Below are 19,873 nucleotides of genomic sequence, written 5' to 3'. Positions count from 1 at the left end.
TTGGACCATCTCCTGTTTTGTGAATATATTATGCCGATTGCCGATGACGCTTTTGTTGCCATATTTACCACATATCAATGGAATTGCTTAAATTAGCGGTGCAACAATTTTTTAACGCTTATACTATGTTCACAAATATACTGCATCAATTTTACATGATACTTTTACCTAGAGATTATGGTAGCATCCACGTTGCACCTACTACATATTTGTAAAGAATTTGCTTGGCAAAAAAGTATTCTTCCTCGATAGTGAACATTTACATCCTGTTCTGAAGCTATTTTCTTGTAGCATCTTATGCAAATTACTATTTTATTTGGGAATAAGCCACAATGTAAGTTTGAAATTAAATTTAATTGGCTTTTCTACTTCCATTTCGGAAATCGTTATCAAAATACAAAACATTCATAAATTAAACAAGCTGTACTTGTGTTGCTTCTAATACTTAATTAATTTTATCTTGTTTATTCATATTAACATTTCAGACATAATTATCTATACCAATATTTTAAAGTAGATGAATTTAAAATGATATTGTAAATATTTCTGAACTGCGTTTTTAGGACGACTTTATTGAAAGATAAGTTCATTCGATTAGATGAAATCAGCTTTCTTCTTTTTCTTCTTAAGGTGCCGTGCAGTATGCATTTCAGCATAGGCGTCCATAGTACACATTGTCTCGTCAGGTAAGATGTCAGATAATCAAGAATAATTTATTCTGTTTTTAGCAGCATTGCAAAGCATTTATTAGCTATAGATTCCAGAGCCGGATTTAAGGCAGTGGTGGCCTCTGGGCAGAATTGCTGTGGGGCCCTAGCCCTACATCCTGCCATTAAAAAATTGTTATAACTATGGTACCTACATAGTCAACTACAGGATTTTCCCTTTTAGAAATTAACAAAAAAAATACTATTCTAACTGTGAAATAAGCCACAATTTAACTTGAAAAATTATTTTTTTTCTTTTCTTGTTGGCTTTGGACTGCTTGATCGATTCAGCCACGATAAAATGATTTTATTGACATTTCGACTTCCACTTCGGACGTCGTTATCAAAATACAAAATATTAATGTACTTATTTATATAAAATTAATATTTTTATTTTGATAATGACGTCCGAAGTGGAAGCCAAAACGTTAATAAATTCATTTTTCAAGTTAAATTGTGGCTTATCTCCCAGTTAGAATAGTAAATTACATAAATGCCACAAACAAATAGCTTCAGAACAATATTAAAGACATGTTGATCTACTTTTATCAATATATTTTTAAAAATGTAATAAAAAATACAAGGGCTTTATCTTGTTACAGTAAAATATTAAAAATAAACATAGTTAAGATGCATGGTTAAAGTCACGGTATTTTCGAGATTTTTTAATTGAAAATTCCTTGATTATGTCGGACATGTCTAGATATCTTAAAACATCGTGTTCAATGCTCATTATTATAGAGAGATGATTCAAACGCTCTTGGCTTATCATAGACCGAAGTCGATTTTTAATTAACTTAAGTTTTGAGAATGATCTCTCTCCACTGCAGTTAGTTAGCATCAGAAGTAAATATAAACGAAGTGTCACCTCAACGTTTGGAAACGCATCATTCACATTATTTTCTTTTATCAGTCGGTACATTTGAAGCTACTTACGGTACTTACCTATTATTGATGAGCTAACCTCCTCTTTAAATTAATTGAAAAATTCTACAAATTATACCAGTTCGACACCTAGGTGTTCAACTAAATTATTGTTATACGAGTCGGTAAGCTTCAGTGAGTGAGCTTCAATTTCATTGGGAGTAAAAGTTTCCAAATGATGTAAAAATCCAAAATTGGAATTAATGGAATCATATGCACAAAGCCTCTGACTTAAAGACGAAATGAAGTGATCTATAATAGCGATAAAATTTTGAGTCCTAAATTTCTCTGATTTTGTCATTTCAGTATCTAGAGATGTTCCATAATCCAGTGGAGTCAGTCGAATATTCCTTAAAAGAACATAAATTCTTTAAGTGATCTAAGTGCCGCCACTCCTGAATTAAGGTCAATATTTGGTTATTGGAGGGTATGTATTGTGCTGTTTGTCCCCTCTAAGATTTCATTCCAAAATATTGCAAATATTTCTGTTTCCTGTAAACACATTCGATTATACAAACCATTCGCATTGTTACGAGTTTTAAAGTGTTCCTCATCGTCTTCTGAATTTTTGAATTATGCTCCTTTAACCTGATTATAACGTATAACTCGTGCTTCTGCGGCATCACTTCTAGATGACCATCTAGTAGTATTTACTCCTTTAGGGACAATAATATTTCTGCCACGGTCGGCGTTGCTCTCGCTTAAAGACGCAGTTTTTAATTCGATTAAAAAGTTGTATCTATATGTAGAGGAAGTGAACAATACATATAGTTCATATAGTGCTTCTAAGAAATCAAAGAATGCTATGGCATCAGGACAACACTGTTGCAGCTTTTGCAACTAAATTTACAGAGTGGGTGGCACACGGAATCCACAACGCCAAGATATTATTATGCTATCTAATTTCAGCCTGAACACCATAATATTTTCCACTCATAACTGACGAGTTGTCGTAGGACTGTCCCATGCAGTTTTTCAAATCGATATCATCTTCTTGAAAGAGAAGAATTGGAGAATTAAATATATCTTCTGATTTATGATCGTGATTTCGCAAAAATACATTTTCAACAGGCGAAAAACCTTCCATGTAACGAAATATCAGAGTAAATTGATTGCCAAAAATTATTCTATGTAAATAATGTGCCTATATCATAGACATAATCAGGGGGTGGTTTTGAGGGTTATAACCCCCCTTTTGGATGTACTTTAAGCTATATACGCTTAACACCATTACTATTCCATAGCCCCCAGAGACCTTCAAGTATATGTAACCCCCCCTCCCTTAGGATCATCCTGATAACACCTCTGCTTCTGCTCTATTTGTCCTTCGAGTACCAGTCAATGAAAAGTGTATCAGTCTCTTCGTAATATAAGCTCTAATTATGCAGTCTTCTTACTTTTTACAGAATTAAAAAGTTCCCTATCCTGGAAGTCCTCTCTTCTACATACTTCCTCATTTCTGACTCTGCCCCTCAATGATATTCTAAGCATTTGGCCCATTCTATAATTGTTAATTAAGCTGACCTTTAACGTCCAAGCTTTCATTCCGTAGAAGATAACAAGCCAACCGTAACTCTTTAGTATCTTGTATCTCAGGTTGAAGTTCAACGCGCGATTAAAAATCAATAAAAATTAATAAAAATCTTACGGGCAAATATAAGGAACCTTAAAACACGAAAAAAAAAGGAGGTCATATGCCCATTCGCTTTTGTAACTTATTGAAACTCGAAGATTGGGTAATGTCTATAATGATATTATTTTGATTTTGATCAATTTTTGCCTTTGTCAATAAGTTGAGAATAATTTTTGTACGCTTGTAATAATTGTACGCCATTATTTATTTACCATAATTAAAATTTCCAATCAGAAATTCATCTACATTCATTTAGTCCATGTGGTGAGACCGCTCCCGTCTGAAAAACATTTCTAATTCGGTTTCTCTGCGGATTCATATTCAAAAATGTCCCCTTTAAACAAATCTGAAAGGTGCCGGACGGAATTTTTGGACAGAAATTGTTTAAACAATTTTTTAAACAAATACGTACGATCACCTTCTATTGCTCCAAAAAATATATTTTTAGGTTCTTTGGGTCATTCTAAATATGAAAGGTATCTTGTGATTTTTCACAAAAATTGAAAGTTCTCGAGTTATAGGCGATTTAAAATCTAAAAAATGCGAAAAAACGCATTTTTGAGGCTTAAAAACTCATATTTAAATTAGTATTTTTAAGGGTGCCAATAAGTTGGATTAAAGTTTAAATATTCCTTTTCAAGATTCCGAAGAGTGATCGAGTCAATTTAGACCGTAGTTTTTTAATTGTTAATTATGCGTGTCCATCCGGTTTTTTTGCCGGTGCATCGCGCACTATTTTCAAAAATCTCCTATTTTCCTCCGAAAAATATTTTTTCTAGATTGCTTGGGACATTCTAAATAAAATAAGTTTCTTGACATTTTTCTCAAAAGTTAATAGTTTTAAAGTTATAAGCGATTTAAAATCCGAAAAATGACAAAAAACATTTTTTTAACCTAACCCTTAAAAATACTAATTTAAATATGAGTTTTTAAGCCTCGAAATTGCGTGTTTTCGCATTTTTTAGATTTTAAATCGCCTATAACTCGGGAACTGTCAATTTTTGAGAAAAATCACAAGATACCTTTCTTATTTAGAATGACCCAAAGAACCCAAAAATATATTTTTTGGAGCGATAGGTGATCGTATGTATTTATTTAAAAAAAATTGTTTAACCTTTAACTACACGCGCTGGCGTACTTTGTACGCCAGATATAAGAATTCTACTGGAAATATATTTAAAAATTTAATTTTTGACCTTGCTTATTTTTCTAACCTATCACTGGAATGTGCTTTACAATTTGGTTTTAGTTTCGTTATAATCGGCGTTCTGGAAAGATCGTAATTTACATTTTATTATTTGTTGTTTCCGGTGGTGGACAATATACCCCAGGATTATATTACTATAAGTCGTAATATAAGTACATATTTTAATTGTTTTTTAGTCATTATGGCAAAAAATATATTTTTCCGCAAATCGCCAGGAAATTTTGACATTCCTGTCAAAATTTCTTGAAGAAAAAGTCAGGACTTCCTTACTGTAAGGAAATGTCATTTCCTTACTGTAAGGAAATGATATTTCCGTACAGTTGTTAGTGTTCTACATAAATGATAGAAAACACATTGCTATTAAAACCTTGTAAATTACCTTAATCATTAAATTTTCTTTATCTGGAGCTTCCTGGATAAATTTTTCAATTTCTTCCTTCGTTAAAATCTTAGATTTCTTTGCCCTATAACCTTGAGCTTGCCGTTTCAATAAAGAACGAAGTTTTGAGTATGTAGATATATCTACATTGTGTTTAAGTGCAAGGGTTGACTTCAGCATTGAATAATTGGCCCATAATGTTGAAGATTTCATCTTTAAACAAAGGTCTAGGAAGTATGCCATTACAACATTTTCTGAGAAAGAACTCGTATTTTTACTCATGCGATAATCCATCAAACGTCTGTATGCATTTTCGTACTTTTCTCTTGATTTCTTTGGCAATAATTCTAATGAAGCAGTATTCACTGCCTCAACCAGCTCTGGAGGAGTCCCAGGAATGGAAATTTCATCATCACTTATCATTTTACTTTCGAGAACACCAGCAATTAAATTTATAAGCGTCAAGTTTGACAATTCAACCTCAATACGTTTCCATAGTAACCCAAGTAATTTTATTAGGAATTTCAAAGCACCATTTATTTGGGAATAAAATTATCGCGTTTTTTTTAAATCAATCAATATCTGTCGAATTTTAAACGATTTGCGGAAAAATAGTATGTTTACCTCGTAGGAAAAGCCACATTCCTGGACTCTGTGTTGCTAAGTCTCGGCTTGCGCCTCGACTTAGCAATCTTCACAGTCGTCCAGGAATGTTAAGCTTTTCCTACCCGGTAAACAATGTACTATTTCTTTGTAAACAATACTTTTTCTCCTGTAAAAAATCACATTTAAAAAAGTTTTTATTAGTAATTTTATTTATCATGGAATCCAGTTATTCCATGATTCCAGTTATAAATCCCAATTGGCTTACTGAAAAGGAACTCCAAGTATTCACTGATGCCGAATAAGGTTTATAACAAACAACTAAGTGTATTTTTTCAAAAAAAATTAAACAAATCCGCTGTTTTTAAGTGTATTTTCTTGTGGCGTACAAAGTACGCCACGCGTGTTATAACTTGATGCGCGGGTAGTTAAAGGTTAAACAATATCTGCCCAAAAATTCCGTCCAGCACCCTTCAGGTTTGTTTAAAGGGGACATTTTTGAATATTAATCCGCAGAGAAACCGAATTAGAAATGATTTTCAGACGGGAGCGGTCTCACTAGATGGACTAATTCCAATCTAAGATTTTTTAATTCGATCTGACATTTTGTTCTGTTTTTGAGATTACCTCCACCCCAGTCAAAGTAAAGCCAAAGCGAGCACGTTGCCAAATTTACATCGACATACCTATATAGTTTATTATCACAGATACACCAAGTTCAACGAATTCTACAAGAGATGAGGCATTGGTAAATTTGGACTGTGTTGTTAGGACGGACCACTTCTTGTTTCGCAATTTTGCCCACAGCTTGTTTTTCATTAATTATAAATTCAAGGTAATTCGTTGAAACGGATCAAGCAACTTAATTGTTGCTACAGTGTTTATACTTCGTTCAAAAATATAGTGTGAGAATGAGATGTGATGTTTGTATTTTTACTAAATATTTAATATCTACACTCACCGGCACGAAAACGGACACCCCTTGGATTTTTGATAAAATTGTCGAAACACATTTTATTTTTTTAACCGCTTTTCTTTACTTCAATAGTTTGCATCAAATCTTTAGACGTTAATTTGACTGACTTTTCTTCAATGCAAATGAATGAAAATTTGCAGACATATGCATTCGCGGGAACAATACACGAATAGTAAATAAATTTTTTTTATGTCTATTAATTGTTTAAATAAAAAAACGATTTTAATGGAAAATGCTTAAATTCTCTCGTTTTTTACAATGTAGAAACTTGAAACTTTTACGGATTGTACCTAATGATATGAACTATACATAATTTCACTGTTTACGTTAATTGTTTACGTTATGTTTCATAAATAAACAAAAAAGTTTCAAATTTTGAACGCTCATATTTTGTTTATATATAAATCGGCGTTTATTCGTGTCAAATTTCAATACGATACGAAACAAAACTTCAACCAAAACTCGAATTCAAAAAATTCGTGTTTTTATCGTAGTCTTAGAAAAACCACCGGTAGAGACGTTTTGTGCTACAATTAACATTAGAATTCGTTTTGTCGTATTAATTAATTAAACGCTTTTCTTTAGTTCAATCGTTTGGGTCAAATCTTTGGACGTTAATTTGACTGCCTTTTCTTCAATGCAAATGACTAAAAATTTGCAGACATATGCATTCGCGGGAACAATACACGAATAGTCAATAAAAAGTTTTTTGTTTATTAATTGTTTAAATAAAAAACGATTTTAACGGAAAATGCTTAAATTCTCTTGTTTTTTACAATGAAGAAACTTGAAACTTTTACAGATTGTAGCTAATTATATGAACTATACATAATTTCACTTTTTACGTTAATTGTTTACGTTATGCTTTATAAATAAACAATACCGTTTTAAATTTTTTGCCGATTCCGACTACTTTTCATGTTTGTACATCATATGTTTTATACATATTTTAATAAACATGAAGTTATATTTTAATAGAAAAAAGACTAAGTTTTCACTCTAATGGCATATAACATATCCCACCAGAATGAAAACAATGGGAACCTTCTCTGGTTACACCTCCGAGGCTTCTACAATTTGCAAGCCATACGGATGCTGAGACTAAGGAAGATGAGGGAATTCTACAATTTACAATTCACGTCACATCTGCTCAGCGCGGTAAAGTTCCAACGAGACTGGTTCCCTTCATACTCCACACAGAGTAAATGTAAATCAAAAAATTTTTTGATTTACATTTACTCTGTGTGGAGTATGAAGGGAACCAGTCTCGTTGGAACTTTACCGCGCTGAGCAGATGTGACGTGAATTGTAAATTGTAGAATTCCCTCATCTTCCTTAGTCTCAGCATCCGTATGGCTTGCAAATTGTAGAAGCCTCGGAGGTGTAACCAGAGAAGGTTCCCATTGTTTTCATTCTGGTGGGATATGTTATATGCCATTAGAGTGAAAACTTAGTCTTTTGCTAGCAGTTGCCGCTAGGGCATCTATGCCATTTCGTTCGTTGCAATTCGGGACTGCACGCTGGGGTTTGTTTTGGTTGGATCAGGGAGAGCAGCATATGTGCCTCCTGATGAGAGACTAATAAGTTTCGAAACCGGTAGAGGTGCTTGCGGCACTCTCTGATTGGACTGGAATATGGTTCGGCTGTATTTTCGTTTTGCAACGAAATTGAAAATGGTTATTCATTTTTTTATATTTTAATGTTTGAAAAGTGTAAGACTAAAAAGTAAAAAAAATATGAAAAAAATATTTTTAAGAAACGCTTTTCTTTAGTTACGAGTGATTAAAATTAAACATATAAAAAAATCAACTAAAAAGCAAAAAATTCAAAAAAAAATTCAAAAAATCTAACACATTCGTTGAAGAAAAGCGTGGTGCGAAAACCGTTTATTCGATGAAGACGCGCCACGCTTTTCTTTGACGAATGTGTTAGATTTTTTAATTTTTTTTTTATTTTTTGCTTTTCAGTTGATATTTTTTATAATATGTTTAATTTTAGTCACCCGTAACTAAAGAAAAGCGTTTCTTAAAAATATTTTTTTCATATTTTTTTATTTATTGTAATTTTATCGACCATTGAAAAATAATTATGTTATTGTTTATATTACTGAGTAGAGAATTAAATAACCTTTCAAATAAACTAGCACACGACCCCAATTCTCATTTAAAAAAAATCATTGATTACGTCATCTCGCCCAGATGGAACAAATTAAAATATCATATTTTTGCACAAAAATTAATGATCACACATAATGAAGAACAAATTAAAATTTTGTAATAGAAAATTTGTAAAAATTTAAGGAAAACTGTTTTATTATGGTTGTAAAAAGTACAGGTTGTAACAAAAATTGTAATAAAAATTACACAATAGAAATGGTGGTTTATTCAATCGCCATCAGCGGTATTTTTGTTGTTCAAACCTGTAACAAACAAGAACATTATCAGTATTGTAATTGTCACGAATAGGCCTGGATCCCGCGTACCAAAAAATTTTATTAATAGCATGCTGAAAATTTGTTAATAACTTAACGGTGTCTAGTCGGACAAATTTTGATGCACGGGAACACTGGAACAGAAAACGTCCCATGTATTTTGTCGGACAGAACTTCCAATTGATTTGTTACCCTTTCATTAAACTCTCATGAAAACATCAGACTGCTATCTACCACCAACAAAATTCCTGTCATTTGTCATGTTCTACGTGTCGGACTTATTAAAATGCCCAACATGTTTGTCGCATAAACATTTTTTCATATATTATATAGGGTGAGTCATGAGGAACTGTACATACTCCTACCTCGTATAGAGGCCTCTATGGGGCATAACAAATGACCATTAAAAAGTGTCTGCTCCCATTGTTTAATAATATACAGGGCGAGTTTCGCATTTTGACAGAAATTTGTATTCGTCATAATTTTTGAACGGTCAGATCGATGTGTCTCTTATTTTGGTCAATCGTTACACTATTACCACCTAATCAACTGATTTATTCAGACTAGAAAAAATCAGGTCCGGCTTCAAACAAATTAGTTCGTTTGGGTCTTAGAAAAAATTTCACCCTGTATACGCTTTTTGAAAACTATAATATGAATTTTACAAATTAGACAAATAGGCAATTAAAATGACATATTTATTTTTTCCCCACACGATTACTTGATTTTTTATACAAAAATCAAATTTGAGTATGAAGTAAAAGTTTGGTAAAGTAAACCATAAATTTAAAAAAAAATAACTTTTATTACAAAAATTAATTTTTTGTTTGAACAAATATTTAATTTATGCTACCACCCAATCAACTGATTTATTCAAACTAGAAAAAAATCAGGCCCGGATTTAAAAAATTAGTTCGTTTTGGTCTTAGAAAAAATTTCACCCTGTATACGCTTTTTAAAAACTCTAGTATGAATTTTACAAATTAGACAAATAGGCAATTAAAATGGCGTACTTATTTTTTCCCCACACGATTACTTAATTTTTTAATAAAAAATCAAATTTGTCAAAATCGGAATTTTGCCATAAAAATAAGAAAAATTAAACAACGTTTTTCTCAAAATTAAAAGCTTCACCATTTTTTTTTTCTATACCACGTCTAGATCTAAAACCCATAACACTTCTCTTTGGACTCTATAGTTTAACATAGACGTGATCAAATAGATAAATCTTAAATTTTTTCACTTAATTTTTGCGATTTAACTTTGCAATTCACGAATCTGCACCTTTTATTTTTAATCATAACTTTTATGAGAAGAAGACGGAAAGTCTACAACAATTTTCACATTCACAATGGTAAGGGATATTTGCTGTAAAATTTCAGAAAAAAAAAATATTAAAATGGAACAGAGTTGTAGCGAGTTAAACCGTGATTTCATTTTTTTTTTTTTTTCAGTTTTAGGTTAAAATTCCGATTTTGACAAATTTGATTTTTTAATAAAAAATTAAGTAATCGTGTGGAGAAAAAAATAAATATGCCATTTTAATTGCCCATTTGTCTAATTTGTAAAATTCATATTAGAGTTTTCAGAAAGAGTATACAGGGTGAAATTTTTTCTAAGACCAAAACGAACTAATTTTTTAAATCCGGGCCTGATTTTTTTCTAGTTTGTATAAATCACTTGATAGCGTGGTAACATAAGTTAAATATTTGTTAAAAAAAATTAATTTTTGTAATAAAAGTTATTTTTTTTTAATCTATGGTTCACTTTACCAAACTTTTAATTCATACTCAAATTTGATTTTTTATAAAAAATTAAGTAATCGTGTGGGGAAAAAATAAATAAGTCATTTTATTTGCCTATTTGTCTAATTTGTAAAATTCATATTATAGTTTTCAAAAAGCGTATACAGGGTGAAATTTTTTCTAAGACCCAAACGAACTAATTTTTTTGAAGCCGGACCTGATTTTTTTCTAGTTTGAATAAATCAGTTGATTAGGTGGTAATAGTGTAACGATTGACCAAAACAAGAGACACATCGATCTGACCGTTCAAAAATTATGACGAATAAAAATTTCTGTCAAAATGCGAAACTCGCCCTGTATATTATTAAACAATGGGAGCAGACACTTTTTAATGGTCATTTGTTATTCCCCATAGGAGCCTCTACACGAGGTAGGAGTATGTACAGTTCCTCATGACTCACCCTGTATAAAGTTTGCTATTGAATAAACTTAAAAGCAACCTGCTAGTTTTCACAATTATACTTGTCAGGATGATACCTTCCACAATTAAAACTTCCCCTGTTCCAGTATTCCCATACATCAAAGTTTGTCCGACTAGATACCGTTAAGCTATTAACAAATTTTCAGCTTGCTATTAATAAACTTTTTTTATTCTCCTCGTGGATTTTGTAAACTTTTTTTGGTACGAAGGATCCAAGCCTATAATACCACCTATACTTAAATCACAAAAAATATGCACTAGAAATAAATAAACCAAACGTTGAATGTTCCGAGGAGCACAAAAAACCATGATATACAATTTATATAGTTATTTTCCTAACAAGTGCAGAAAGTCATACTTTTCCGCACGCGACTGCAGTTTGCTGAACGACGCGAATCGGGAGTTCGGCAAGCAGTCGAGTTGCGGAAAAGAGACTTTCTGCAAGAGTTAGGAACAATATTTTTTCTATGAGTCTTTAAAAAATAACCAAATCTTAATCAATTAATTTAATTAATATGAAAATACATACACAAATTAATTCTTTGACAAAGTTGTCAAAACCAAACTTTCAATATAATTAGTTAGCATGACGACGATCTTGGTTTCTATGACGATGATTCAAAACGACTGTTATTGTCTACCGATTTGACTTTCGAATATTATGTCAAAATAATTTTATTTCATCGAATTGTAGTGTTAATTTCATTAAAAGAGGAACACAATAAGATACATTTGAAAAAAAAAATAGTAAATATATGTAAATATTAGTTTATTGCATGTATTATAATTATTTTAAGGCCATATTAAAATATCTAAACGAGTGCGGAAAAGTAAAACGCGTGCGGAAAAGTAAAATGCTTGCCGAAAAGTAAAACGCGTGGGGAAAAGTAAAACTTTCTAAACTAAAACGCGTGCGCGAAAGTAGACATTTTTGCACGCTCGTAGAAATAGCTATTTGTATAACAAGGGAGGAAAGTGCTACACTTTTCCTCCCGAGAATTAAGTTTACTGCCCGAGGCGTAGCGGAGGTGGAGTGGAGGTGGAAAAAACTATTTACACATACAATGTGTAAATCATGAATTGGGATTTAGTGTATATCTATTTATTATGTCCGTCCGCTATAACTTTTCCCATGCGGTACGATTCATTTTCAATCAAATTAAGTCAAAACAGAAAGTGAAACGTACGCCGATGTGTGTAGTATATAATATACAGTATACAAAATGTATATACACATCGACGTTCGTTTCAATTTATGTTTTGACTTAATTTGATTAAAAATGAATCGTACCGCTTGGGAAAAGTTATAGCAGACGGACTATATTGTACGTTCACTGTAACTTATGATTTGAGTGCTCCTCGTAACATTTAACGTGTCTTGGTTTGTTTATTTCAAGTGCATATTTATTGTGATTTAACACAAATAAATTTTGTCAGTAAAATTCTTTAATTGTAATACAAATTCTTACCTCGAGAATCCGATCTCACAGCATTCTCCAGCAAAGTGTTCGTATTGTTGAGGTCCTTCATTAACCGACATTCGTCCTGATCAAGAGCCTCCAACATTTTGTCAACATAATCAAATATATCTTCTACAGCTTTTCGAAGTATGTGACTTTCCTTATTATTCTCCTCCAAACTCTGCTGAAGACGGTCCCGATGGCGTTCAAGAACCATCACTATCCCCTCTTTAAAATCATCACAAAATGCTATGTGGCAAGCTTCCACCTTATTTGGAATATTGAGAAGGCTTGCCACTAAAGTATTTAATGACAGCTCTATCACAGACTTTAATTTTTTTTCCCAGACTTGCTCTTTCGTCACGGGTTTCTTGGCTTCCACTTCGGGCGTCACCTCTTCTTCGGGGTCGGATGGAGCATACACTTTCGCCGTTACAGTTTGCGACGCTGCTTTATTTTTTTGGATTTTTAAAATAAGGCGTCGCATTTCTCTTTGACGTCGCTCACTTGAAGAAAGTGTCTCGCTTCCCACATACATTACGCTTTCTTCTGATGGTGCCCTCTTTACCCTCTTTCTCACCACTGGTAACGAAATCGCTAGAGGGACGACCGGTGGATCACTAAATAAATGACAACTACGTTTTTTCGTAATCGGTACCTTCAACTGTTCATCAGGGTTATATAATGCACGCTTTCTGGAAAGCAAGCAAGTTTCGCGAACACCAGCTACTTTTATTTCAGCGGATGAAAAACACGACTGAAATAATTGGGTGAGGTGAACATCTTAAACTGAATACTGAATTTTATAAGTGAATAAAGTGAACCAAACCCAACGAAAACGAAATGGTAGAATAGGTCTCGTCCTGAACCGTTCCGAACAAAGAAAGGCGAATAATACCTGAAACCGGTTCAAAAAAAGACAGGTGAATACCCCGTAAAGTAGGTGGTCCGTATGCAAGACAAGAATAATAGACCAGGAAGTATCTGTTTTTAGGTGGATGTGAGAGGTGGCATTCGGATTTTTGCAGATAAAGTTACGTGATACTTTCGTTAATAATAATTGACTTATGCTCCTTTTCAAATATGCCCGGAACATTAATAATAAAAAAATAAAATATTTAAAAATTTCAAAAAATTTCGTTTTTTTCTACTTTCTTTGCTTATAACTTTAAAACGATTCATTTTGGAACAAAGTCGTATAGGAATAAAACAAAGATAATTAAATTTTCTATCAGATACGTTTGGTTAAAAATGTCTTAATTTAACACCCTTGCTGCAAAATAGCAATAAATATAAAATAAGGGAGCAAAACAAGCCTAGGATGTTTTTCTATCACTTAGGTTACACTTGGAACATTTCTAATGCGCTTAGAAAATTTTTGTAATGTGCTAAAACCGTCCACCAAATTTTATTAAAACTGACTTGATTTTGCATAATAATTTTGCAATCTAAACTTTTTAAAAAAATTAAAATTTTTTAAAATCTTGCACAACAAAACCTGGAACATACAAAGATTTGTCAATTTTTTTACATATAAAGAAGCCTATCTAATGCACTTTACAGAATTGAAATCGGATTATTTAAGCAGCCTCAGCAATGTCTTAAAATTATAAACAGTTTTTTGGCTTATAAACAAATTAGTGCTGTGTCCAGGAGGATGTACTACGGGCTCCTTTATTTAGATGGACTTACCCAAGTCTTTTTATGTATTTTGACCGGTAGAACACGAATTTTTTGGGTAACCGTTGATTCGGATGTCGATCAGATTGTTATAAACAAAGAACTTGAGGAATTACATAACATCGATTTTTCGAAAAATGAAACATTTTTTTTTGTATTTCTTGAGTAATTCTAAGCAAAAAATGTTCTTACAAGTTTTTTCGTAGGATGCATAGTTTTCGAGATAAACGCGGTGAAACTTTCAAAAAATCAAAAAATTGCAATTTTTGAAGGAGAATAACTTTTGATTAACAAATAAAATAGCAATTCTGTCGACAGCATTTGAAAGTTTGAAAGTCAAATTATACTGGTTTTAATTATTTGCATTGCTAAAAATTATTTTTTTTATTATTAAACAAAGCTATTTGTTTATAAACCAAAAAATTGTTTATAATTTTAAAACATTGCTGAGGCCCCTTAAATAATCCGATTTTAATTCTGTAAAGTGTATTAGATAGGTAGAGCACCTCTTTAGATGTAAAAAAATTAGCCAACCTCTAAATAGTCTAATTTTTGTTCAGAAAATTTTTTAAAAATTTGAACTTTTTTAAAAACATTTATATTGCAAATTTATTATGCAAAATCTATTAGGTTGATTTTAATAAAATTTCGTAGAACATTTAAGTAAGTTATAAGAATCTTCTAAGCGAATTACTAAGGTTCTAAATGCCACCAAAGTGGTTAAGAAACATTGAATAACAACAGGCGTATTTTGCCCCCTTATTTTGTATTTATTGCTATATTGCAGAAAAAGTAATACCTTAAGACATTTTTAACCAGTCATATATCATACAAAATTCAATTATCTTTATTTTATTTCTGTACGACTTTGTTCCCAAACGATTCGTTTTAAAGTTATAAGCAAAGAAAGCAGAAAAAAATCGATGTTTTTCGAAATTTTTAAATATTTTAATTTTTTTATATTAATGTTCCGGGCATATTTGAGAAGGAGCATAAGTCAATTATTATTACTGAAGGTATCACCTAACTTTATCTACAAAAATCCGAATGCCACCTATCACATCCAAAAATACACGTTTTTTACAGATTAGTCCTGGTCTATAATAAATAATTTATTCCTTTGATTTGCGCCATACTGTATAGGCGAGAGGTTTACCAAAATAAACAAATCACAAACCGAATAATAATTTTCTTTGCATTTCTAATACAAACCTATTTATTTGATTCTACAGGGTGTCCCAAAAGTAGCGGAATGGTCGAATATATCACGAAATGAACATCGTATCGAAAAACTGAAAAATACGTTTTCAATAATTTTCAAAAATCTATCGCATGACACCAAACACGACCAGTGGCGGATCTACCGAGAGGGAAAAAGGGAAATTTTAACCCTCAAACTTAAAGAAAAAAATTGTTGGAATATAAAAATATATTAGCTGACATGAAACTTAAACCACAGACAGACAAATTTAACCAAATAAATACTCTTGTTAGGAAAATTAAAGGCACTCAATGTTATGTTTTATTATTTATGTCTTTTATGTAGTTTGGGTTTACCTTTTTTATGTCTTGTGGTTGGTGTTTTATTGAAAGTTCTCCCCGTAATGCAAATTTCCTCCCCCGCAGCAAATGTCTAGATCCGCCACTAAACGCGACCCCTCCCACTCCACCCCCTGGAGGTGGAATAGGGGGTAACTTTAAAATCTTAAATGGAAATCCCCAGTTTTTATTGCTGATTTGGATTCCTTACGTAAACTAAGTAACTTTTATTCCAGATATTTTTGGAATTGTAGATAGATGGCGCTTTAATCGGAAATAACGATTTATCGTGATACCATAGGTAAATTATAGAAACGGTCTAATATCTCAAGAAATACATTTACAAAGTGAAAAACCAAAAAATACATGTTTCCGCCAAAAAGGACTTTCCACCTCCAGGGAGTGGGGGTAACTTTAAAATCTTAAATAGAAATCTCCACTTTTATTGCAAACTTGGATTTCTCATAAAAAATAAGTAACATTTATTCGAAACATTTTTTAAAATAGTTCATCGATGGCGCTATAATTGGAAAAATACTACTTATAAGCGCCATCTACCCCAACAATTCTAAAAAATGTTTCGAATATGTAACTTATCCTTTCCCGAGGAATCCATATCAGCAATGAAAGACGGGGGATTTAAGATTTTACCCTCCATCCCACCTCCAGGACGTTAGGGGTGTAACTTCCAATGAAACACCAATCAAAAGACATAAAACGATAAATCCAAGCTACATAAGAGACATAAATAATAACTTATATGCATTAAGTTCCTTTAATTTTCCTAATCAGAGTGTTTATTGGGTTGAATTTGTCTTTTTGGGGTTTAAGTTTCATGTCAGTTAATATATTTTTATGTTTCAACAATTTTTTTCCTTAATTTTGGACCTTGTTAAAAATTTTTCCATTTTCCCTCCCCGTAGATCTTGTCCGTCCATGATATCCTTAGGATTCGCCTGGATAGCCACATATCGAAAGCTTCGAGTTTTTTCTCCATCGCTTCTCAAAATTCAAACAATGTAACGAAACAAGGACTTGGGTACCAGCCATTGGGTAAACAAAAAAAGGGAAGCTCAGGAAATACTTGGAAGAGGACTGTAAGGAAAGTTGAAAATACAAGGGAATGGAAAATATTAATAAACGAAATGATAAATAATAAAAACGAAAAAATAACAAGAAAGAAAAACTGGAACGAACATGTAAACCGAATGGAACCAGAAAAGTTAGCGAACATTTTGTAAAAACAACAAGCCGTATAGCAAAAGACCAGTTGGAAGGCCGCCGAAAAGGTGGAAAGACAATGTACAGTCAACAACAACTGAAACAGAATAAGAGGCAGACAAACAGGAGTAAACCTTAGTCGCACGAAAAATAAGAAGAAATAATAAATAAACGACCTGACGAAATGCATACACAGCTAATAGGTAAGGAATGCGTTGACGTAGCCAACCAACCACTATCAGCTATACGGGTAAGAAAAGAGAGAGAGAGAGAGAGAGAGAGAGAGAGAGGGGGGGGAGAGAGGCTATGGTCTGACTATAGTATGCACCAGGGTAGGTTTTTACTGATGTTATGGATTTTTTAGTCCTTTGTTTATTAATATTAATATAGTCAATCTAATTAGTTATAGTCTAAGAGCTAATGAACCCTCCGACTAACGGTCTTCCTGTAAGGCTAGAAATTTGTATAGTGATAATTCATAGCACACCAAGGCTAAAAACCATGACCTGGCAGGCATCAGCCCTGCACGTGTATCTACCAGGTGAATCGAAAAGTGCATAGTTTAGGGGAAAAATAAACTTTCTCCGGTAAAGTTTAAATTTAAGTATGTGTTTAAGTATGTCATTTACAAGAAATGTGTACAATGCCAGGCGATTCTGAACAGCATAAGATCTTGCCAGGCGAGGGGAAAGATTAGGGTTTTTTCCTAAAAATTTTTTTGCATCGATCAAAGTTTTATTTAGGTTTTTTGAATCATTCCAAACCGAAAAGGTCTTCAGTGACTTTTCTCTTAGGTTAAGAGTTTCTGACATATAAGCGATTAAAAAATTTAAAAATCGCGAAATCAGCCATTTTTAACCCTGAATCGGACATTTAACTGAAAATTTCAATGTTGCCAAGATAGGTAGATATTCTTTAAACGTCGACTGATGAAATCCCGAGGAGTTTTCTGCAATAAAATATCGAAAACCCCCTTGTTTTTTAATTGCTAATCAAGCGGGCGCGACACTGTAGTATAAATGAGGGCGTTTGAGTTTGCATAAATTCATTATCTCGAGAATGGGCAAATTTGAAGAGAAATCCACGGATAGGTCGATTTTTATTTTTAAATTAGGACTATTTCGCACATTTATAATACTAGTGACGTCATCCATCTGGGCGTGATGACGTAATCGATGATTTTATTGAATAAGAGTAGGGGTCGTGTGATAGCTCATTTGAAAGGTTATTTTTCACTATTAAGAAATATAAACATTAACATAATTATTTATACACGATGTACAAAAAAAAATGTATTAAATTAATTTACACAAAAAGAAGAAAAATTGTTTGCACACCATTTGTATAAATAATTAGGTTAACGTTTATATTACTAAATAGAGAATTAAATAACCTTTCAAATGAGCTATCATGCGACCCCTACTCCTATTAAAAAAATCATCGATTATGTCATCACGCCCAGATGGATGACGTCACTAGTATTATATATATGCCAAAAAGTCCTCATTAAAAAATAAAAATCGACCTGTCTGAGGATTTCTCTTCAAATTTGCCCATTCTCGAGATATTGAATTTATGCAAACTCACTTAACGTCCTCACTTATACTACAGTGTAGCGCCCGCTTGATTAACAAATAAGAAAAAAAGGGGTTTTTTGATATTGTATTTCAGGGGTCTACCCCAAAATTCCGACAGCCACAATACCGACGGCCAAAATCACGACACGCCAAAATCCCGACAGGCCAAAATCCCGACATTCCAGAATCCCGACAGGTTTGATAAGTTTCTTTTTAACATATAATTACATTTATTTCTTGTTTTTTGTTTATGGCCATCTGTTTTTTATTTTTTGTTACTAAACAAAAGTATTTACCATTTAATATGAACTAATTTTCTAAATAAAATTTCTAACATGGGTATATGAATTAAATTATTTTTTTTTGCCAATATATAGTCCAATAATATATGTATGTATAATCAAATCCTGAATTCAAGTTTACTTTCATATAATAGATATTATCATGTCACTTACAACCTTCCATTTCAGTAAGTATAGCTTTTATATTATAAAATGAAGTGTTTAAATAATTTTTTTTTAAATACATAATAATTTACATGTCGGGATTTTTGGCCTGTCGGGATTCTGGCGTGTCGGGATTCTGGTGTGTCGGTGTTTTGGCCGTCGGGATTTTGGCTGTCGGGATTTTGGGCGGCACCGGTATTTCAGAAAACTCTTCGGGATTTCATCAATCGACGTTTAAAGAATATCTACCTACCTTGGCAACATTGAAATTTTCAGTTAAATGTCTGATTCAGGGTTAAACATTGCTGATTTCGCGATTTTTAAATTTTTCAATCGCTTATATGTCAAAAACTATTAACCTAAGAGAAAAGTCACTAAAGACCTTTTCGGTTTGGAATGATTCAAAAAACCTAAAAAAACTTTGTTCGATGCAAAAGAAATAATTTTAGGAAAAAACCCTAATCTTCCCCCTCGCCTGGCAAGGTCTTATGCTGTTCAGAATCGCCTGGCATTGTACATATTTCTTGTAAATGACTTACTCAAACACATACTTAAATTTAAACTTTACTGGAGAAAGTTTATGTTTTCCCTAAACTATGCACTTTTTGATTCACCTGGTAGATACACGTGCAGGGCTGATGCCTGCCAGGTCATGGTTTTTAGTCTTGGTGTGCTATGAATTATCACTATACAAATTTCTAGCCTTACAGGAAGACCGTTAGTCGGAGGGTTCACTAGCTCTTAGACGATTATGGGATTTTGAGGTGTCACCGGGTATCCGAAAAATATCTTACAATGACACTAACTTCAATACAGTAATAAATTCACTTATCGGAGTACAGGAACATAAATAAAAATGCATAA

The 19,873-nt window shown here is 32.4% G+C and overlaps 1 protein-coding gene across 1 annotated transcript; it reads right to left on the bottom strand.

Moving 5' to 3' along the window:
- Positions 1 to 8,723: 8,723 nt before the first annotated feature.
- On the bottom strand, positions 8,724 to 13,409 carry LOC114327297 (uncharacterized). Its single transcript, XM_028275873.2, has 2 exons — positions 12,556 to 13,409; positions 8,724 to 8,848 (listed from the first exon to the last, which is right to left on the bottom strand). The coding sequence occupies exons 1-2, from the start codon at positions 13,082 to 13,084 to the stop codon at positions 8,814 to 8,816; spliced, it is 564 nt and encodes a 187-aa protein (XP_028131674.2). The 5' UTR covers positions 13,085 to 13,409; the 3' UTR covers positions 8,724 to 8,813.
- Positions 13,410 to 19,873: the final 6,464 nt, after the last annotated feature.

This window comes from Diabrotica virgifera, chromosome 2 (assembly GCF_917563875.1).
Source record: "Diabrotica virgifera virgifera chromosome 2, PGI_DIABVI_V3a".
In the NCBI taxonomy this organism is placed as follows: Eukaryota; Metazoa; Arthropoda; class Insecta; order Coleoptera; family Chrysomelidae; genus Diabrotica; species Diabrotica virgifera.
The sequence above is the reverse complement of the archived record's forward strand: the minus strand, read 5'-3'. Positions and strand labels throughout refer to the sequence as shown.

What these genes read in the sequence shown, in the direction of transcription:
- LOC114327297 (XM_028275873.2), bottom strand. Translation starts at nt 13,084, where the DNA reads ATGTATGTGGGAAGCGAGACACTTTCTTCAAGTGAGCGACGTCAAAGA. An exon ending in TGTGAGATCGGATTCTCGAG is followed by an intron (nt 8,849 to 12,555) that starts GTAAGAATTTGT and finishes TGTTTGTTACAG; the next exon opens with GTTTGAACAACAAAAATACC.